Raw genomic sequence first — 23,991 nt, 5'->3', positions numbered from 1 at the left:
TCTCAAGTCAAGTTCTGGACCATAAATCCCTTTCTGCCCATCTACATGTTCCATTTCTTTAAAATATCTCAAGAAGTGCTCTGATTTAGTTGTTACCATCAATGCAATCACTTTCCTTGGTTTCATTGACTATGTCTGTGATTATGATGTATTTTCTCGTTGTCTTGGAGAAATCTTGTCCAGTTATATGGACAATTTTTTTTTGAATGATAATAAATTTATACATTTATGAATGAAAACGAGATTCAAAATAATTCGAGAATCACAAAGATTAATTTAATGAGCACACAAAGAATGGGGTAATTTAGTCTAAATCAGACAACAGAAGAGCATCAAAAACCAAAGTTAAGCAACTTCTATTTATAGAGTTTACTTCATCTTTACACAACATTGGCTATGTATGCATGCAAACATTGAAGGCCATGTGCACTGTCAAGCCTCATGTCATCTAGTCATCTACCTCCTGAGATTGTAGATATTGTGCCAAAGCCAATTTCCGATGGACAGTGCATTATGAGCTCATCATTCTGCATCAAGGCTAGCATGGAGAAATTTATGTTTGGTGTTAACTCTGGTATTGGCATTTCTTTGTTAAGGTACTGCATGACTTGCCTCATATTTGGCCTTGCTCTAGTGAATGGGTGGGAGCATAACAATCCTAGCTTCAGTGCTAGACATGCCTCATCAATATCATATTCACCTTGAATTTTGATGTCCACCGCATCAGTAAGTGACCCTTTATGCCAATGTTCCAAAACCCAGTCAACTAACATTACCTGTATGCCTTCAGTATTTTGCTTGATAGGCCTTTGCCCACATGTGACCTCAAGAATGAATATACCAAAAGCAAATACATCTGTTAAAGGATTTGCCCTGCTAGTGCGTGCTAGCTCTGGAGCTAGGTATCCTATGGTGCCAACTACATGTGTTGCTTCTGGGTCAGTGCCATGATCATACAATTTTGCAAGACCAAAATCACCTATCCGCCCATTGATCTCATTGTCGATGAGCACATTGCTTGCTTTAATGTCGCGATGTATGATGACTTTTTCACACTCCTCATGAAGGTACAGTAAACCAGATGCTACTCCTTTGATTATTCGGAACCTTTGAATCCAATCTAAAGTAGGCTTGCCCTCTTTACTATACAAGTACTTGTCAAGGCTTCCATTGTGCATGTAATCATACACTAAGAGAAGCTCGCCTCTACGCCGGCAGTATCCCAATAATGGCACAAGGTTACGATGTTGAAGATGGCCAATGCTAACAATTTCTGCTATAAACTCCTTTATGCCTTGTTTTGAGTCATGTGACACCCTCTTCACAGCAACATTCAGTCTGGATACAGGGAGAATCCCCTTATATACCATTCCAAACCCTCCTGTACCTAACAAGTTATCATCTCTAAATCCTCCTGTGGCATCAAATAAATCCTTGTATGAGAACCTGTGAGGCCCATACTCATCCTCCCAATCTTCACGTAGTTCAGCATATCTTAGATTCCTCCGCATGAATAAAAAAATAGTAATGCTTGCAGCAAGTAGGAGAACCAGAATTGTTATTGGGAGAGTTATCTTTAATGCTTTCGACTGAGCCTTTTGACCAAGATGAGGAATCTCTGGAAGCTTGGTAATGTCGATTGGTGGAGCAGGATTGTTGATGCCAAAACTCCAACCAAGCAGATAGTGCTGTCCACTAACAGAGCCTGTTGAGGATGAGAAACCAATATACGCTGGATTAGTGATAACTGTTGAGAGATTGTAGGTAGTAGACAACAGTGGCCTCACTGGTTTTGCAACATTTAGGGGAGCTATGGTCACATTGATCTGTGTGGTTTCTCTGTTGTAGTTCACCCACACTTGCATCACCTCATGGCTATTGAGTGCCAAATTTTTGAACAAACCACTTTTATCATCATAGTAGCCTGCATCATAGGATTGAATGGAGCGAAGACTATTGATATTAATGCCAATATGGTTGTTGTTGATGTCTTGTAGGTCATAATTTTGGACAGTGTCGAGTTCAATTGCAAATATGTGGCTGTTTGGGTCACCATTGGTCTGATCATTGAAGAGGCCCAAGTACTGGGTTGGGAACGAACCTGATAAATTCTTGTTTGGCGCAATGAAGAAGGCGAGGCCATGGCCACTCTCAGGATAGGTAGAGAGGATGGCGAACACAAAGGATACAGAGAAAGACTGCACTACACCACTAGACTCATAGAAGGGCAGTGAACTGGGGTGGAATCCATGGCCTTTCTGCCGAACGGTGCCATTGGTTAGCTCAAGGAGGCCACTCGGCGTGACTGTTGCTCCACCATCGAGGGTGAGGTTGCTGCTAGTGAAGCCGGTGTAGACGAACTGGTCTTCTCCAGTACTGAATCCAGCAATACTAAGGCCAACGAGCAGGCTCAACAGCATAATATTCTCGTTAGGCATGTCTGTTCCCTTCTTCTCCATTGATCATGCGGTGTGGTTTGCAGTGGCAAGCTTGAATGCACTCTGTTTGGCACATTGGCAGCTCTTAGTTTTGCTGTGTGGTCACGCAACTTGTAGGTACTACTTATCCAGAACTTCTGCATGAGACTGACTTGGTACCAATTTGCATTGCTAAAAATGAAGTTTCTATTACATATCATGAATTTGATAAAATGTTTCTTTCGAAATTTCAATGGAGGCTATTATTAGTCAAACTGTCGTTTTTAGGAGTCTTTCTCATAGTCGAACTGTCCTTTTGGTAAGAGTGGTCACAAAAAGATCAAGGGTGGCTATCAAAGTTGAGCAAAAGAAACAAACCGGCTAATCTCAAGAATTTTCTGAACAAGGATGTGGCATCCTTGGTATGGATATCAACGAAATTTCTAGAGCCCTGATGGTTTGGTATGGTTCAAAATATATTAGTGCATGAAACCATGGTATTTTTATATTTAGTATTATTAATAGTATAATACAATATGCACTCTGTTTGGCACATTGAAAGCTCATAATTTTGTAGTGTGGCCGCACAACCTGTAGGTGGTATATCTATTTCACGAATAAACGTGAGAGCTGTATATCATTAGGAGATGAATAAATTATAACACCATCATCATGCTCACACTCTCTCTCTTATACCGGAAATAAATGTGCTTTTTACATCAAGGCCTTGTTCCAAAAAATTTTGGAAAATTGATACTGTAGCATTACTAACTAGACTCAAAAGATTCGTCTCGTCAATTCCGATCAAACTGTGCAATTAGATTTTTATTTTCGCCTATATTTAATACTTCATGCATGCGTCTAAAATTTTGATGTGACGGAGAATCTGAAAAATTTTGCAAATTTTTTTGGGAACTAAACAAGGCCCAAACCACGACCCTACCCAAAAAGTTCACCAGTTTAATATCTTTTAGCGACCTCTGACAAGACCTCTAGTGCCTGTAAAGCCCCAAAGGTGTGCCTCTTCAAAGATTTGTTTTAGACCAGTCTCAATGGAGTTTCAATAGAGTTTTATGGACATTAAATATGTTGATGTAGCATCCTATTAATGAAGAAAGAGATGGTAAGAGTTTCATGAAAATAGAGAGAGTTTCATGGGGATGAAATTCTTTTGCATAGTTTATAAAATACAGATCCTTGAAAACAAAGTCATGAAAGTAAATACCATCAGTGAATCAAGGCTATGATTAATTTCACCAGTAATCAGATTATTAACTCTCATCCACCAATCAAAGAGAACACCTTCCTGAGAAAGGTGAGAAATCCCAAAACTTCTGTACGAGACTAACATGGTAAAATTTACATTGCCAAAAATGAAGTTTTTATTAATATGACAATGACAATAAAATTAGGGATATCAGAGATGGGTAATATGCATAAAATTCTAGGATATACCATATCATAAATCATGGATTTGTTAAAATGTTTCTTTCAATCCATTGAAATTTCAAATGTGGCTAGTGGCTACTAATAGTCAAACGGTCCTTTTTGGTCAGTCTTTCTCATAGTCAAAGTGTCCTTTCGGAAAGATCCTTGCTCGCCAAAGATTGATGGTGGCTATCAAAGTTGAGCACCAGCAAAAACTAGTAATTTTCTGAACAAGGTTGTAGTATCCTTGCTATGGGTGTCAAAACAGTTTTTTAGAGCCCTGATGGTTTGGTATGGCTCTAAAAAATATATTAGTTAGTGCATGAAAGCACTGTTTTTTAATTTAGTACTAGTATATACATATTCGTACATGGGCCTATGTGCCAAATACCTTTGCTGTTCATCTGGCCCTGACGGAAATTAGTAAGTCGTTGTCTACGAAGTGTGAACTCAAGCAGCTCTGGATTCCATTCATGTTGAAAAGAAGGCTGAGGTGGTTCAAAGTCGTCGCATGTGCTGGGCTGGTGGTTTCAGGTTCACATATAATTCCGACAGAAAATGAGATCTTTGAATTTTGCCTTCGATGCAGCCACGGCCAGAATCGTTGAGGAAAAGTTGACAGATCCCCCGATGTGATGTTCGACTATTCTTACAGTTATTCGTTGTTGAACACTCGGCTGGTCTGCGGTCTAGTGAACTCTGCTGGCAGATGAAATGTTTTTCTGTCTCTGTTTTTTTTTTGGTGCAAATGTGCCTCAGACTAAGCTGCAGGGAGGGTAATATAGACTAGCTGGAGGTGGGCTTATGCAGAAAATGGTCTTAATAGGGCCCATGTCATTATGGGGGAAAGGAAAGCCTTTAGGGAGGATTGTCTCTGTTTTTTTTTTTGGTGCAACTGTGCCTCATACTAAGCTGCAGGGAGGGTAATATAGACTAGCTGGAGGTGGGCTTATGCAGAAAATGGGCGTAATAGGGCCCATGTTTGATTATGGGGGAAAGGAAAGCCTATCGGGAGGATTAGGCCCATGGCAGCGCTGTGTAGGGTTTATAGTTTAGGTTCTCTCTCTTTTTTTTTGTATATTAGGGTTTTCGATTAGGTTTAGGTCTAAGTTGAGTTTTGAATTTTTATTTCAAAACCTATCTTTGCGCAACCATTCAAGAATCCATGGTAACTCCAAATCACATCACTTACCATGCAACTAGCTAAAAGGTTCTTATTTGGTTTTAGTAATTGAGTGACAACCTAGATGAACTAATATGTGTTTATATAAGATACATAGGAGATTAGTCCACAATTGAATATGTGATGAAGGTGCTCACTGCATATGAGACATGACATGGAGTCATGTGACCAGTGTGGAGAATATCAAAATGTGGCTTGGCTCGATAGACCGGTTGCAAGTGTAAATGGCAAGTCGGAAGCTTTGAAGTGAGGGACCGCATGGGACGGTGAAGCTTGAGCAAGAGTTGGCGTTGACGGACCGATGTAACAGTGAAGAGCAAGTGAGGTCAAGGTCAATACCAATACGGTCATATGATGATAGAAGTGGATCATATCATTTGTGATATTATTCATGCATCTGTTGCATCAACATCGGAGGAGATGAAATGGAATATGCAAGGCAAAGGTATATTTGTAGGGCATTTTATTTCAGCGCTCTAAGGATGAATAGAAGAAGTGCTTGACCGGTTTTATGATAGATAACCGTACTATAAAGAGGAGAAATCTTTTAGTTACAATGGTTATCTAGTGCCACTAAGTGTGAGTTTCATTTACATATGCATTGTACTTAGTGATGTGGTGAGGTGGTTGAGAAGGTCGTAAAAATCTTTATGAAAATGCTAACTTGGTGCTAATTTTGTTTTAGCATGTGGAGAAAAGTTGACACTTGAAAAGGGTAGAAAACATGTTATGCAGCTTGCTGTGCATAGAGGCAGACCATAATTCTTGTTGGTGGAGCTAAATTGCCGGGCGAGGGTGCTCTGTAGGAAAGCTTGTGCAACTAGTATTTACCAGTAATGCAGAGAGAGAAAAAGAGTAGAGCGTGAGAAAGAGCGGCTCAACAAGGATCAAGTTCTTTGCATGGCTTATGACAGGCTTAATACTAGGAATATGTTGGTTAGAAGACATTTTAAAGTCCAGCCTAACAGTCTTTGTGTCCTTTGTTCTGATGGTGAAGAAGAAAATATTGCTCACTTATTCTTCCAATGTGATTTTGCCAAGGCTTGTTGGGATAAGCTTGGCATTACATGGATTCTTGATGACACTGCTGCACGAAGGGCTTGTTATCCTGGTTGAAACAGGCCTTTAGTCCCGGGCTGCGAGCCGGGACAAAGGTTTCGGGACTAAATGTCCCACCTTTAGTCCCGGTTCGCAGACCCAGGACTAAAGGGGGACCTTTAGTCCAGGTTGGTAATACCTACCGGGACAAAAGGGCTCGCCACCAACTAAAGGGGGACCTTTAGTCCTGGTTGGTAATACCTACCGGGACAAAAGGGCTCGCCACCAACTGACGTGACACAACCCCTTTTAGTCCCGGTTGGTATTACAAACCGGGACTAAAGTTTTTTTCCTTTTTCTTTTCAATTCATTTTTTATTTTGGTTTTCAATTATATTGTTTTCCAATTTATTCTTCGCTGCTATTATCCGTATACGTTGCACCTATACGGGAGCGTTATTATTGCACACAAATAAAGTATGAAACTATATATATTATAGAGCTATACATATATGTACATACACATCACATTTACAATAATATACAAGTAATCAAGTGTTCGGCCGCCGATTAAAGGTTGTACAAATATTTGCCCTCCACTCAAAGATCATACAAGTGTTCATCCTTGCTTGCACTATTCAATCCCAACCTAGGGTTGTAGTGGAACTCAGCGTCTTCCAAGATGACATGATCGTTGATGAAACCTGCGATCGTCTCCTGGATTGCGACGAGTATTGTGTGGTAGAACACTTGTTCTTTCAATTCCCACTCCTTCCATTTGCATTAATCAAAGGAAAATATATTAATATACATAAGATTTATCTTGTTTCAACAAATAAATAAGATATGAATTTAATGTATACACATGTTACTTTGAGCATTTGTTTAGAAGGTGTAAATTTGGTACACCGCATGTACTCGCAAATGTAGTATCCACATAAATTGGTACCATATGGCTGCCTGGGAACCCACCTATGTAGAATAGGAGCAAGAAGTGGTGCTTTCAGATTCGTATGATATCTTTATATGAATCAAGCCCAAGCCCTGCCCAATAAGTCAATCGTTGATTAGGTATAGCATAGTATAGTAAAATAGCATGCCCCATATTTAAAGAATGACATAACGTACCTCTGGATCATATCTATCATGTCTTGGTACATTGCCAGCTCTTTTCTCATTGAGTCCTAGACACATATACATTAGTCCTTGATCTTAATCTCAATGAGTATCCAGTGATCCCTGCATTTGTTTATAGAGTCAACTTATATATATAATCTTAATGCTGGATTCACTAAGACATGATATAACACAACACTTCACCCCATATTATAAGGGAAGAGTATCAAGTCCTTGTGCCTTTGATTATAAAAGAACCTCCGGAGGTTCTTCTCCATTTCCTTAGGCCTCAGATTGAATGGATCGTCAGTCTTGGTGTCCATGTACACGATATAGGGATCAATAAAACCAATTCAATCATCTTGTTTCAATCTGAGTTCTCTCATCATGGATCTGCACATCGTGAGCATAGTAATTACGAATACATACATATGCTAGAGTGGAATTATTGATTAAAAGGAAGAATAACTTACAAACAGTAGCAGCTCATGAGAGATTTGTCGAGAGCATCCATATAGAGAAGATGGTGTACTTCACTAAACTATACCCACATGACGTCATCTCCATGGAAGTACTGACGGTCTCTGACTTGGACACCAATATATTGTTCAAGTTCGTGTTGTCGACAGAAACTCATGTAGTACTCGTGCAGCTTGTACATTTGTGTACGAAGTTGTTTTACATTTGCAGAGTTGCATCCATCCACTGGGCGAGTTCATCTACGTTCACAGCATTAGGTATCACCATTTGTAGCAAGTTCATGTTGGAACCATATTGATTCTAAACCACTAGTGGCGGCACTGATTGTTGCGCTTGTTGGCCGAGCTGTGCAACCTCTTTCCCGACCTTCTGTATCCTTTTGTCTGCCTTGATTGTTTTTGTGATAGTACGCTCGTAGTTGGGTAGTGGCGGCGCTGCTTTTTACTAGCGGCAAGCTTCTCGTCTTACATAGCCTACACCACTTCAACTTTGAGCGAGGATACAATAGGAATGGCTTCTCTTGCTTTGCTCGTGTGGTAGCTTTGGTTTTTTCGAAGAACGCTTGTACATCTGACTTCACTGAAGCCTCAAGTTCTTTATCAGTCTTCTCATATGAAAGCTTGGTCATCTTCGGGATCTTCGTGACCACAGCTTGTTTCTTCGGCATAGGTTGGACCGATCTTTGTGGGCCGGTGGGGCTCTTGTTCCTTGATGGACCAATCAGTGCCGATGAGGCGGCCGGTGTCGGCATTGGAGGAGGCGGCGGCGACGCGGTTGGAGCTTGCTGTGGTGGAGGAGATTTGGCCGCTAGCGGCGTTGGAGTCCGTTGTAGAGGAGATACGGCCGGCGGTGGGGATGCAGCCTTGTCTTGTATAAAATCATCCACGTCGTCGTGTCCCACGGCACTATGGTCATGTGGTGAATGGATACACGGACTTAGGTTGGGGGAGGTCCTGATGTGAAAAAACGAACAAGGTATATACATGAGTCAACCATAAGGTAATATAGTAAATAATTAGTGAAAAGAAATTGCATTCACATTCATCCACACCTAGGGCTCAGTTGTTGTTGAGGGGGAGGAAGTGACGGCGCCCCAGGAATAATGATGTACCGTTTCTTCCAACATATGAATGTTTTCTCTGCTTCACCTAGGGTCTTCTCCCCATCACCACCTTCGATATCTAGAGGCACATTTTCATGGCCTTTGACCACTCTATCCACCAAGACACTAGCATACCCAGGTGGTATTATGACCGTGTGGATCCTTGGTGTCTTTGTGGAGTCGATAGGAGATACAACACCGGTAGCCACCTTGACTGTGCCATTCCCCTCAGGAATATGCAGCTCACAGGACGTTAACAGAGCGGTGACGTCATCCACCATGAAGTGCAGCCCTGCATCATCTTGCCTCACAGGCACCTCTGTAGAAGCACAACTGCTTTTCAACTGACAAGAGCCGGGGCTGATGTTGGCGGCTGGCTATGACAAGCTCAGGAGGCGGGAACTTACAACTTCCTCCATAGCTTTTCTGATTTGCTCATTCATAGTGGCCTTAAGCGCTTCCTCCCGCTCTATTGCCTTACAAGCCTCTTCACTGGCCTTCATAACAGCCTCCTCCAACTTTGATAGCCGTTCCCTATCATCTTCCTTCTTTCTCTGGTGGCTTCTATATGTTTCTCTGTCCTAAGGGAAGGCATGCTCCCAAGACATGGAGCCATAGCCTCTTGTCCGTCCACCATGCTCAGGGTTCCCCAGGGCGTATGTCAGCTCATCTTTATCTCTGTTCATCTGCCACTGTACACTTTGAGCGATGGAGCGAGCTTGATGAAATCTTTCTGCTACAGCTTGGATGCGTTCCCCATACACGACCTTTCTAATCTCAGGTCCAAGCTGTCCCTATGAGTGAAAAACCAGTGCTTGGCGTGCTCAGGCCAGTCGACAGATTCTGGCACCAACCCCCTAACAATTAGCTCTTGCTCAGCTTTTTCCCACTTAGGAATGGCAGTAGGGTAGCCACCTGATCCCATCCTATGGTGGTAGGTCTTGTGTCAGGCATTCACTTGGTTCCTTCTCGTCCGTTGCTGACCCTCTTCCGACATCTTGAACTATATAAACTCATCCCAAAATGGCCACAGCTTGACAAAGTTCTTAGAGTTGAAATCCGGAGTCTTGTTCTTCTTGATATAGTTGTTATATAGATGCTTCTTCTAGCACTAAAATTGTGTGACTATCTTCTTCATAGACCAATCCAAAATTCTATCTTTCAACGCTTAATCGTTTGTGTCTAGCGTGAAATGTTGCAACACGTCACCGAGACATAACTGATTTCAGGGTGTTGCTTATTTTTCTTCCATTCACGGGCATTGATCGGGAGCCTATCCCAGGCAAGGTACCCTAAGTGGTTGACAAAGGCCCTTGCATGGGGTCCACGTTACTGGTCGGTTGCCTCATCGAAATCTATGATAACCAATCGGCCCTCCATCGGCTTCTTCGGGCCTCGTACTTTTCTGCTGGTACTCGTGATTGTCGTCGAACCAGAGGGCTATGTAGGCAGAAACAAGACAATTAATAAAGAAAATTATTTTGAATTTCATGTATATAAACATAGAAGGTTGTATATTACAGACCTGGCCAGCATTGTCTTCCGGTGTGCCTTCGAGGGCCAAGTATTGAGAACCGTCATCGATGCCTTGAGGGTTCTCATCGCATTCGTGATCGTCATAACGAACATGTTCATCGCCATTGTGGATCATGTTCATCAATATTTCTTCATCATCTCTCGGGTCGGCCATTTCTACAAAAATATGTGTATATGTGGTGTTAATTATATATGCTAAACCCTAGACCCTAGACCCTAGCGTTTAGGGTTTACGACTTAGGGTTTAGGGTTTACTGTGTAGGGTTTCCTAGGGTTTACGGCGTAGGGTTTAGGGTTTAGTGTATGTCATTTGATTATGAACATCATTTGCTAACAAAAGTGGAATCAAGTGTATCTCTCATAAATAAATAGATTAAGTAAATTACAGGTAGTGTATGTCATTTGATTATGAACATCATTTGCTAACAAAAGTTGGATGATCAATGTACCGCTCACAAATAAATAGATTAAGTAAATTTCAAATAAAATTTACTAATTTATATCACTAAGTATAAATATACCACTAGTAGTGTATGTCATTTGATTAATAAACAAGATTTATACACAATATATGCATTGTAGCAACATAAATAGATGAATCTCTAGACATACCTATATTTTGAAGCCGATGATGCTTTTAGACCCCGAAACTTTAAATCTGCAGTTCTGCACTAGAAAAGGAAAATGGTTAATACATATGAAATATTATTGACAATTAATATCACTAATGCATTTTTGATGTTTGTGTGTATGTTAATTCACTAATATATATGTGTGTTAATATATATATCTGTGTGTTAATATATATACATATATGTTATGAATTTTACATTTATATTACATTTATAATATATATACACATTTTTATATTATCACTAATATATATATGTGTGTGTTAATATATATACATATATATTATGAATTTTTCATTTACATTTAATATTTATTTATAATATATATACATATTTTTACATTATCTAAGTTCATTTATATTTCGTTTATATCTAATTTTTCTTTTTTTCTTTTCTTCTATCTCTGTCTCCAGCCAACACCAGCGTGCACGGGGTGGCCGGACCGGGCCGGCCACGCGTGCGCGGCCACTGCGCGCCGGCGACGTGTGGCAGCCCGCCGACTCCTAGGGAGCGGCGGCGCCGGGCTGGTACGGTGGCCGCGTGTAGGCGCCGATCCTCTGGTACGACGTATGGTGGCGCGCGGGGCTAGTGGCGCGGGGCGCCTGTGGGCGGGCGTAGGGGCGGGGGCGCGCGGCGCACCGGTGGGCGTAGAACACGTAAGACGCGCCATCCGACGGTGGAGGCCGGTGGTGTTAATTCACTAATACAAAGTTTGTTACACTCATCAAGTTCTACATTTGGTCTAATGGTCCACTTTTCATTTGGAAAAGTTTGAACCACTAAATTTTGAATTTTGAAAGAATTCATAGCCACACACCAGTTTTCGGAACCCTAGATGGTCTCGACTAGAAAAGTCATGAATACCAATATTGTTCCACTCATCAAGGTCTACTTTTCATATATAGACCATTTTTGCATTTGACAAAGTGTTGAGAAAGTGTAGTTGAAAATCCGCAATTCTCACATATAGTTTCATATAGTTATGTGAGATTTAAGATTTGGTGACTATTGTTTACTTAAACTTTCTCAAATGAAAAACTGGTCTATATAAAAAGTTTGGATCTTGATGAGCTCTAACAACTTGGTATTCAAATGTTTTTCATTTTAAGTAATTTAGTTTGTCATTTGACCAAATTTGACCAAAACCCGTCTTGGATTTTAAAAACATATGCCTAGGATTGACTAAAATTTATCCAAATAGAAAAATGGAAAATGTATCAAATATAGATCTTGATGAGCTCTAACAACTTTGTATTCAAAATTTTTTCATTTGAAGTCATCAAATAGGTCATTTGACCAAGTTTGAACAAAGTCAAAACATTGGTTTTTACAAACACACACTTTGACTGAACCCTCGATGGTCCTAACTGGAAAAGTCATGAATACAAAGTTTGTTACACTCATCAAGTTCTACATTTGGTCTAATGGTCAACTTTTCATTTGGAAAAGTTTGAACCACTCAATTTTGAATTTTGAAAGAATTCATAGTCACACACCGGTTTTCGAAACACTAGATGGTCTCGACTAGAAAAGTCACGAATACCAATATTGTTTCATTCATCAAGATCTACATTTCATATATAGACCATTTTTGCATTTGACAAAGTGTTGGGAAAGTGTAGTTGAAAATCCACAATTCTCACATATGACAAAGTTTCAACCACTTAATTATGAATTTTCAACACATAAAGTTACAATTATATTACACAAGATGTCAAATACACATTATTACAAGCTATATCAAACGGGCACAGTGGTAAACTTCTTCTTTACGTAATGCCCTTGGTTATGATCATTCCATACCCATGGAGTGTCCTAAACGGCAAGCAGGATGCTTGGGTCTTTGGGCACACAGAAGGGTGGGATTCGTTTATCCTTTTCATAATCCTCTGACATGTCTGACTTGTCTTCAATTCCCATGATGTTTCTTTTCCCTATAAGAACTATATGGTGCTTTGGCTCGTTGGTTTTTTTTCTCGTCGTGTTTCCCTCGGGTTTTGTAGACATGTCTTTCACATAGAACACCTGATTCACATCAGCAGCAAGGACAAATGGATCATTTCTATACCCAGTATTGTTGAGGTCCACTATTGTCATTTCGTACTCCTTATCGACTGATACCCCTCCTCCGGTTATCTTCACCCATTGGCATCGGAATAGAGGGACTTTAAAATTATATGCATAGTCTAGTTCCCAAATCTCCTCTATGCGACCATAATATGTGTGTATGTCCCCATTCGGTTTCATGGCATCCACATGGACACCACTGTTTTGGTTGGTACTACTTTTATCTTGGGATACAGTGTAAAATGTATTTCTATTTATCTCATACCCTTTGTATATGAGGACGTGCCACGCTGGTTGCCTAGCCAACAAATATAATTCATCTCCAATATTTTTTTCACCCTAACATTTTTTTGCAATCAATCACTGAATGTTTCCATGTGATGATGCATAATCCTTGCCTCATTCCTCCCAGGATTCTTGGATCATACAAAATCCATGTGTTCCTCAATATACGGTTCCACCAGAGTAGAGTTTCGAAGAACTATGTAGTGCGCTTTATTGAAAGAATCATCACCCTGGCTGATATATGTTTTCTTTCCTAGTGTACCCTTTCCACCAAGTCTCCCCTCATACCGTGATTCAGGAAGACCAATTGAGTCAAGGTCAGGAATGAAGTCCACACAGAACTCAATAACCTCCTCTGTCTCGTATCCCTTGGCGATGCTTCCTTCTAGCTGACCCCGCTGGTGAACATATTTTTCAGTACACCCATAAATCTCTCTAAGGGAAACATGTTGTGTAGGAACATAGGACCCAGAATATTAATCTCTTTAACGAGATGAACTAGATGTGTCATGATATCAAAGAAGGATGGAGGGGACACCAACTCAAAGCTGACAAGACACTGAACCACATCATTCTGTAGAGTAGCTAGATCCAAAGGATTGGTTGCCTTCTAAGAAATTGCATTGAGAAATGCACACAGCTTCACGGTGGCAAGACGTACATGTGGAGGTAGAATTCCTCTTAAGGCAACCAGAAGCAGTTGCGTCATAATCATGTGGCAGTCGTGCGATTTTAAGTTTATAAATTTCTTCTCCGGCACATTTACTATACACTTTTTATTGGAGGAGAACCCAGATGGGACCTTGATGCTGTTTAGGCACTCAAACATGCTTTCCTTCTCCTCATTGCTAAGAGTGTAGCTAGCAGGTCTTAAGTAATGGCGTCCATCATCTGTCTTCTTTGGATGCAGGTTGTCTCATTCTTTCATGCGCTTCAAGTCCTCTCATGCCTCGAGGGTATCCCTAGGTTTTCCATACACACCCATGAACCCTAGGAGATTGACACAAAGGTTCTTTGTTAGGTGCATCACGTCGATCGAGTGGCGGACCTCAAGGTCTTTTCAATATGGTAGCTCCCAAAATATTGACTTCTTTTTCGACATTGGGGGGCGCCCCAAAGCGTCTTTCAAAATAGGTTCACTGCCTTGTCCCTTTCCAAACACTACTTTCAAATCTTTGACCATCTTGAATACCTCCGCCCCATCTCGGTTGCCGGGATTGGACCGGTGTTCTGCCGTACCTTTAAAATGTTTTCCTTTCTTTCTCAACTGGTGGTTCTTAGGAAGAAATCGATGATAGCCAAGATACATGACCTTTCGATATTTTTTAAATAGACAGCCTCAAGGTCACCAAAACAATAGGTGCATGCATTATATCCCTTGCTTGTCTGTCCTAAAAGATTACTTAGAGTTGGCCAATCATTGATTGTCACGAACAACAATGCTCGCAGGTCGAATGCTTCCTGTTTGTACTCATCCCACACACGCACACCTAGTTTGCTCCATAGAAGCAGGTGTTCCTCAACTAATGGCCTTAGGTAGACATCGATGTCGTTGCCAGGTTGCTTCGGGCCTTGGATGAGCACCGGCATCATAATGAACTTTTGCTTCATGTATAACCATGGAGGAAGGTTGTAGATACATAGAGTAATGGGCCAAGTGCTATGACTAGAGCTCTGGTCCCCAAAGGATTAAATCCATCCGTACTTAATGCGAACCTTAGGTTTCTTGCATCGTCTGCAAAGTCTGGGAATTCTCTATCTATTTCTCTCAACTATAACCCATCTGCAGGGTGTCTCAACATGTTGTCCACCTTACGGTCTTCTTTGTGCCATCACAACAACTTTGCGTGGTCCTTGTTTCTGAACAGTCGTTTTAGGCATGGTATTATTGGAGCATACCACATAACCTTGGCAGGGATTTTCTTCTTTGGACGTTCTTCATCCTCAACATCGCCAGGGTCATCTCGCCAGATCTTGTACCGTGACGCATTACAAACAGGGCATTCATCTAAATTCTCGTGCTCGCCACGGTATAGGATGCAATCATTAGGACTGCATGTATCTTCTTAATTTGTAATCCTAGAGGGCAGACAATCTTCTTTGCTTCGTATGTAGTGGTGGGCAATTCGTTGGGCTTTGGAAGCATCTTTTTTTGGATCTTTAGTAATTTCCCAAATGCCTTGTCAGATATACCATTCTCTGCCTTCTACTATAATAACTCCAGTGTTGTGCCTAGCTTTTTTTGCCCATCTTCGGCGGACGGGTATAGTAACTTCTTATGATCTTCTAGCATTTGGTTAAACTTAGTCTTCTCCTTTTCACTTTCGTAATCTCTCTATGCGTCATGAATGACATCACCAAGAGCATCATCTTCAGCTATAGTGTTTTTTGCATCTGCCTCTTCACCTTCCTCCATCGCAAAGTCATAGTATTGAGCAAAAATATCATCAGGGTCCGCTTGTTCTTCTTCATCTTCTTCCATCATAACCCCGGTCTCTCCATGCTTGGTCCAACAAATGTAGTTTGGCATGAAACCTGACTTGAACAAGTACAAGTGAATACTTCTTGAGCTATAAAATTCTTTTAAATTCATACATACGACACATGAACAACACATAAAACTATCATGCTTGTTTTGCTCTGCCACTCTTAAGAATTCTCGCCCGCCCGCAATGAACTCGTTGGAGCGGCGATCGACATTGTACATCCAATGGCGTGTCGTCATCTGCATTATCATAGAATTTGCATTTTTCTATTAAAAGGTGTAATTTTATCTCTAAATAAAATTAATTTGAAGAATTTTTAAAGCTAAAATTAATTTATTTTAAAATTATAAACAATCAACATTATTTAATATTTTAAAATGAGAACATGAACAAATTAAAGTAAAAAATATCCTCAATTGTCTATAATAGAACTAAACATGATTTGTGTATACATACTAGTAATGATATGTGTATACTATTTTTTAGGTACTACATTTATCATCTTTCATAAAAATTCAAACATAAAAAGTGATTAAGCTAGCAACATGAAATAAAATAGCCATATACAACATAAAATTATAATATGGTGCTGCTAAAATAATATAAGATGATGAAGCTAGCAACCTTTCCAACAAATCGACGACAGCGTAGAAGCGTTGAAGTGGATTGATCGCCGGAGATGAGAGCAAGAACAAGCAAGAACAATAGAAGAACAAGCAAAAATAAAGGAGCTAGGGCTCGTGTAGGGAGGAAGAAGAGGGAGAAGGATCTTGAATTTATATATAGGAGGGTTTAATCTTGGTTGGTAACACAAACTGGGTCTAAATCCCATCGTTTAGATCCCGGTCGGTACCACAAACTGAGACAAAAGCTTTAGTCCTGGTCAGTGGCACAAACCGGGACTAACGGTCGGGATTTAGTCCCGGTTGGTGACACCAACCGGGACTAAAGGTCCCTCCTGACAGCGTCTGACAACAGAGCCGTCCGTTGGGGAGGGACCTTTAGTCCCGGTTGGTATTACCAACCGGGACTAAAGACCCTTTTGGTCACGGGCGCCAAAAATGCCGAGACTAAAGGCATTTGGGCACATCGACGAAAGGCATTTTCTCTAGTAGTGTGATATCTGCACAAGGTAATTGAGAGCACCAGACTTCAGTCTGATGTTAGAGCATCATTACAGTGATGTAATGGCTTAATGCTTTGTAATGGTGTTTTCTTCCCTCCTTCTTCTGCTAGTTTCTGTTAGTGTATTTTCTCTTAGTTTAGCTTCCCCTCCTCCTTTCCTCTGTAAGTTTGATCCGTAAGTATGCCCTGTACTTGTTCTTGTGTCTTAAATAAAAGTTTTGTGCACCGTGGGGACCTTCCCATGGTCTTTTCCCTAAAAAAACAACCAATTCAGGTGGTTCCACAATAAATTCTGGTTGAGAAAGGAATAGTGCTTGCATGCATGTGTCAGAGACAAAACCCTCAACTGGCAATTTAGTTGGCTCAAGACGAAATTCTAGTTGAGAGAACGAGCGAACCAGCTTTCATGCGCCATAGAGAAAGTTGGGGCGCACGTGCATCTCTCTGTCTAACTACTCGACCCGCCCTGGTGGAGGCCCGCTGAGCAGGGAGTGGTGTTGGCTGTTGCTGCATGTGCAGTGGCGGAGCCAGCGAAATGAAAGGGGGGCAGACAACAGTTAAACATAGACCCCGCAGAGCCGCTTCCTCCAGCGTGTCCACACATTTCCTTTGTCAATTTGGACGAACTCAGACTGCCCCCACCTTGTTTAGTTCCAAAAAATTTGGCAAAATTTTGTAGATTCTTTGTCACATCGAATCTTGCAATACATGCATGGAGTATTAAATATAGATAAAAATAATAACTAATTACACAATTTGCCTGTAATTTACGAGATAAATCTTTTGAGCCTAGTTAGTCCATGATTAAAAATAGGACAACAATACCTATAAATGACATCGATTTGTTTCATCCCCAACAAAAAAGGCTGCTCTCCTGCGCACCTATGGTAGCTGCCTCCGACAATGATGTCGAGGTCAGGGCAGAGCCTGGAGAGCGAGGTGGTCGTGGATCCTCCGACGCGACTAGTGCCGTCAAGGCCGAGCATGAGCACGCACCTAGTCCATCTCGATATGGTGCTAAACTGCGAATACAATACGACGCGACTGTCCTCTCGTTCGTGTTGTTTCCTCTTCTAGTTTGCTTTCAATTCCAACGAAATCATGGGATGAAGATTTGGAAAAACTTTCCATGCTGCATGCTGCATGCTGGGCTTGGCTGCACAGGGGTTGTCAAAATTTTTTATGGCCGCATAGGGTGGGTCGTGGCCCCTGCTGGCACCCCCTGGCTCCGCCTCTGTACGTGTGCCCATGGTGCAAGGTGCTTGGTGGTCAGCCCTGCTCGGCATCTATGTTGTTCGACTGCTTGGGACCGTTGGCGAAGTGTGCCGTTTGGAGCCAGTGGTCAGAGAGAGCTGTGGGGTTTTGTGTGAGTGAGAGAGTGTCATAGGGAGCCGTTGCTCCTACCATCTATTGCCGTGAGCGTTGGGTGCCTGTGCGCCAGGAGGAGGCCCTAGGGATAAGGCAGGCGCTTCTCTCCTTCCTTCCTTTTACCTTAGTTCTGTCCCCTATTCTTTCACTTAGAGACAAGATAGGGTTCCTCCTCTCCTCATCTCTCTTCCCATGATATGTGCCAAAATTCCTATGAGAGATTGAGTGCCCTTTATGGGTGTGTATGAGAGGTCAAAGATCCACCTCCTCCCCTTCTCTCTCTCAATCTTGGTGCTAAATTGAGTGAGGGTTTGAGAGCCTAGCGTGTGCATTGATGGCACTAGGAGATCTTTGTGATTGGGGATTTCTTGTTACTCTTGATGATTGCCATCACCAACACGGCTTGGTGGATTCTCGCTCTGTCAAAGCACGCAAGGAGATTGTGCGGTGCTCTAAAGAAGTGCTTATGAGAGGGACGGTGCTCACCCTGTAGGGATGGTGAAGAGCAACTCTAGTAAAGCAAGATTCGGAGAGTGATAAGTGGTTTAGTCGGGTCAAGTGCTAGAGCTTATAGTACGCACTCCAGGTGGGAGAGTATAACTTGTGGGTCTTCGCTAGCAAGAGGACCGCTAGTAATCTTGGAGCTTGTCGCAACGGGGACTTAGCTTGGTGGTAACTAAGTGAACCTCAAAAGAAAAATCACCATGTCAATATTGCCATCTCTTCTTGGTGGTTTGCAATTTACGTACACAGGCTCTTTACCTATTATTCATATATATAGCACTTGTGTAATTGCTCTTATAACTAGTTTAGCTTTTATAGCTTACTAGTTATCCTCTTGCTTGTGTAGCATAGAAGTAGCTTCCTTGTGTGGCTAATTTGGTTTTAGTAATCTTGTTAGTTACATTACTTAGTTTATGTAGCTAAGTAATTTGTGTTCTCTAATTTGGCATTGGTTGTCTTATTATTGAGCATTGCCAGTGAACTTAGGCACGAACTTTGTGCTTTTGCTTACTAGTTGTGTAAGAGCTCTCCCGTGCTTGAAGTACTAGCGGCATAGGTTTGTGTGACCTTACTTTTAGAATTGGTTAGGCAAGCTCAAGCAAGCATGACACCTTAGTTGCTTGTTTAGGATCTTTATAAGGTGCTTGTGAACTTAGATAGAGGGGTGTAGTCTTGGCTAGACCAATAGTTTTTATCCACATTTATTTCAGTTAACTGGTGTGATAATAAGTTTTTGAAAGAACTATTTACCCCTATCTAGTTCGTCATCTTGACCCTACACTAGCCTATATACATGCATACTTTATGGGAAGAGAAAAGAGAGGTCAACATAGGTGTCGCAAAGAGTTGCGATGGTTGCATTTGGATTTGAGCTTGAATCCATCTAGACCTCTGATTAATGTAAATTGTTTGATACATTAGACAACTTAAATTTGGAAGAGCGTGAGTGTGTGTTATGAGCAAGGCACTAAATAGTGTTTATAGTGGCTGCTATAGTTGTTGCATTAGGCCAGTCTCAATGGAATTTCATTAGAGTTTCATACACATTAAATATGCTGATGTGGCACTATATTAATGAAGAGAGAGATGATAAGAGTTTCTAGAGAGAGTTTCATCCCCATGAAACTCTTATGCACTGTTTCCAAAATATTGATGTGTTGAAAACTGTGTCATGAAACTCTCATTAAGGATGGCCTTAGGGCACTCACAATGCAGACTCTATCATAGAGTCTAAAGTTATTTATTACCTCGAACAATGTGGACTTGGAGTCTAAATAAGACTTGGAGTCTTATTTTTTCTACCTCTTTCTTCAATAAATATGTTGCCACATCAGTAAAATACCATAAATAATATGTAATTAAGTGCCTTAGACTCTGTGATAGAGTCTTGCATTGTGAGTGCCCTTAGTGGTAGTTTACCCTACCACCGCTACTGCTACAACACAGTGGATTGGAACTTATGGCTCGTTATTTGATGCAGCTTGCTGCTATAGCGGCCATTATTTAATGTAGTAGTCCATCCAAGTCCATAACGCAACTAGTTTATACTTATAATTTAAGATATATTTGATCAACTCTATTCAAATAAAGTAAAATAAAATATCTACTTACAGTATTTAAGTTATATTTATTAGTCTATCACTAGTTTGTATTTAGTTGATTTGTTAATTGTAAAAAAGTCATTTTTATAAGATATATACATTATTAGATAACATTATTGGAACTGATCATTCGCTATAGCGCCCGCAATCCGCCATGTAAACGTCAGACCTATACAGACCCGCTATCTGCTATTTGTTAGCTTGTTTACAAGTAATTTTCAGAGTCTGGTGGGAAAATTTAGAAATGGGCGGGAGATTTAAAAATTTTAACACAGGCAGATATATAATGAGAACCGCCTGTAGAAAGTTCATTTCTACAGACGGGTTGCATAGCTAAACCGCTTGTAGAAAGTTTATTTCTACAGGCGGGTGGCATAACTGAACCGCCTGTAGAAGGCGGTCTAAGTTACCCGTCTGTGGAAACTCTTGATTTCCACAGGCACCCAGCGCAGGTAGTTCTCCAATCCGCCTGTGGAAAAGGGTTGGGAACCGTCTGTATAGTGGTTTAGTGTACTAGTGTTAGGCGCACAATCTGCATATTAGAAATGTTTATTAAATATTTTTGAGAAATAGTGCCATAATAAAGACGTTAACCGGATGAGGAATCTTTTTTAGGATATAGTGCTATAGGGACTTTAACTAGAGGAGCAATCGCCCAGTACCCGTAGAACAGTCCTCGATCGCAGTTTTAGTACAAGGCTTGGTGGCTGGTTTAAGCCACTATGCCACAACTGATAATCACAGTCGGACTGTCACTATCGGTTCACGGTTTCAACTAGCAGTGATAGGACAATCGACTATGATAGCATGTTTGCAAAAAGTTCATAACTTTTTCGTATTAGATTGGATGAGGGTAAAATTTATATCAAAATTATAAAGTTTAAAGAGATCTATAACTTTATAGTTGACAAGTTTTTAATTTAAAATGGTTTACAAGTCTAAATATTCAATATAAGCTATTGAGATTCAGATTTAAGATGATTAACAATGTTGAATGAAGATATTCAATATCAAAGTTATAGTACTCGATTCACATCTTTATAGATAATAACTTAAAAAAGGAGTTATTTTGGATATACCGTATACAAACTTTTAAAATATCTATCCAGGGATAGGGAACAGTTTATATAAACTTGCAAAGCTTCCACTAGTAAACAGAACCACTACACAGACGGTTCCCAACCCGTTTTCACAGGCAGATTGGCGAACCGCCTGTGTTGGGTGCCCATGGAAATAATTTTTTCCACAGGTGGGTACCTGAGAACCGCTAGTCACACTTTTTTCGTATAAAATCGCGCGCTTCACGGCTGCTAAGATTCGAACCTGAGACCTCGCCCTCGCGCGTAGCTTCCTTTACCACTCTACCATCACTTAGTTGTGTCTATATTACAGTTTAGTTCCACATATTATCCTAAACCGAGCATATATTGATTATTTGAGGCCCTAAACGGATTCAAATGGAAAAGTTGTTAACCACAAAGTTTCATAACTTTTCAAGATCTACAACTTTTGTATTGGTAGCTTCTCCATCCGAGGTCATTTATAAAATTTGAATTTCAAATTTGAGAAATTCAAACATAGTTTTCGATGACAAGATGATTTCAAATGAAAAACTTATCAACTACAAAGTTTCATAACTTTTTGAGATCTACAACTTTTATTTTAACGATTTTTCCAAAAGAGGTCATTTGAAAAGCTCAAAAATGCAATTTCAAATTATTTCTATAGGCGGTTTTCTTAAGAAACCGCATGTAGAAATATGATTTTCACTTGCGGTTTCTTAGGAAAACCGCCTGTAGAAATATGATTTTCACTGGTGGTTTCTTTGTTGAGCAAGCCGATTTCTTTCTACAGGCGTTGTTTAATTCAAACCACCTGTAAAAATTATATTACACCGCCAGCGTAGTGCTTCTTTGTACTAGTGTTCTATCGAGGGATAGGGAACAATTTATCATTTAATACACTATTACATCAATAGTTTTTGCCAATAGTGTTTTTACATTGGTTTTATTAAAACTATTGGTAACAATATATAAACATCTTTTTCGAATAAAACTGATGACAAAAATCATTTTAAAAATCGGTTCAGGAGAAGAACCGATGATGAAAACCCACTTAGGCCCCGTTCGTTTAGGGTGGAATGGGATCAGGAATTGTTCCAGCTGATAAATCTTATACAAATTTGTGAACCAATCCAACTGGGAATTGTTCTAGGCCTTAAATCCCGATGAAACGAACAAGGCCTTAGAGTAGCTTGTGTGTTCATTGCTCATGTCTACTATATGTGTTTTCTCTAGGTGTTTGATAGGTGGGCTACATTCACTCACTTATGGGCTATATATGCCCCCGCTTATCTCCCCACTAATGGCTGTGCATGGAATATGTGGATCCTCAGCCCCATCATCTCCTCTCTATCCTATATGTGTTCGATCTCCGTCCCCCTCTGCCTCTCTCTCACACACTCTTCCTCCTAATGACAATGCAAACATGGTTCCTTGTGGTAGCCACCTGTCGTGGCAGCACCTTAATACAGTGCCCTAATTCCAATTCAATTTGTGGTAGCCACCTGTCGTGGCAGCACCTTAATACGGTGCCCTAATTCCTTGGTATGATCTCCATGGCCGACGCCCGCATCCTACACGGTTTCTCCTCCTCCTCCTCCCATATATGCATCAGGCCGACATCCCCCGTCGCGGGGGTGCCCCCACCACCTCCTTCCTCTGCCTCGCCTAGGACCTATTCTAAGTCCCTTATCACTCTCGTTGTACGGTTCCCCAAGGACTCACTCTCTAAGGACCAAATCACAGCCACTACCAGAAAACTGAGTATCCTTGAGAGCCAGCAATTTCCTTGAGGGGAGAAATTAAACCCCCAAGGATGTATAATTACCTTGAGGGGGTTGTATAAAACCCCCAAGAAAATGCATATTCTTGAGTGCTAAACAGAACCGCCAAGTTAAATCTGTATTTCCTTGAGTGCTAGTCGAAATCGCCACATAATTCTATATTTCCTTGAGTGTTATTATAAACCACCAAAGGTAATTCGCATTTCCTTGGGTGTAACTAGAAACTGTCAAGGAAGTTCTAGTTTCTTTGGGTGCAAACCCTCAAGTAAATTATTATAGCTGCCAAGGGAAAAATCAGTTTATAGTCATATTTCTCTTAACCACCGACATAGTGAACTCATTGCATTCTTGTTAGTTATACATTGCATTTTATAGACATAAATGCTCCATTGACATGTTTGGAAAATGATATATATTTTTTCTTAGTAAATTAATCCAATAAAAGTTATAATTTTGTGTTGTTATGCATTAGAGAATGCATACACTAGCACTTAGCTTGAGATGCCTGCTTATTTTAAAGCTAAAATGTAAAATACTAATATCATATGGAGGCAAAGTTTATATCAAAGTTGTAGAGCCCGAAGAGATATACAACTTCTTAGTTGATGAAATTTTCATTTGAAATTATTTGAGGTCCATAAAATATGTTTTAAATTATTAGAATTTTGAACTTTAAATTTTTTGAATCTTTCAAATGACCTCAGATAGAGATACAAGCTAAACCAAAGTTGTAGTACTCGATGAGATATAAAACTTTATAATTCAAACTTTTTTCATTT

The 23,991-nt window shown here is 40.5% G+C and overlaps 2 protein-coding genes across 2 annotated transcripts in view; both read right to left on the bottom strand.

Annotated features, from left to right (window-relative positions):
- Window positions 333-2,588, bottom strand: LOC8076444 (L-type lectin-domain containing receptor kinase IV.1). Its single transcript, XM_021448715.1, has one exon. The coding sequence runs from the start codon at window positions 2,457-2,459 to the stop codon at window positions 453-455; it is 2,007 nt and encodes a 668-aa protein (XP_021304390.1). The 5' UTR covers window positions 2,460-2,588; the 3' UTR covers window positions 333-452.
- Window positions 7,539-23,991, bottom strand: part of LOC110431105 (sulfated surface glycoprotein 185-like) — a 28,734-nt gene continuing 12,281 nt past the window's right edge. The window contains exons 2-4 of the mRNA XM_021449807.1: window positions 8,899-9,082; window positions 8,230-8,614; window positions 7,539-7,574 (exon numbers count right to left, since the gene is read on the bottom strand). Coding sequence (XP_021305482.1) covers window positions 7,539-7,574; window positions 8,230-8,614; window positions 8,899-9,082 — 605 coding nt within the window. The remainder of the gene's footprint in view (window positions 7,575-8,229; window positions 8,615-8,898; window positions 9,083-23,991) is intronic.

The sequence above is a fragment of the Sorghum bicolor genome, chromosome 10, assembly GCF_000003195.3.
Source record: "Sorghum bicolor cultivar BTx623 chromosome 10, Sorghum_bicolor_NCBIv3, whole genome shotgun sequence".
NCBI lineage: Eukaryota > Viridiplantae > Streptophyta > Magnoliopsida > Poales > Poaceae > Sorghum > Sorghum bicolor.
The sequence above is the reverse complement of the archived record's forward strand: the minus strand, read 5'-3'. Positions and strand labels throughout refer to the sequence as shown.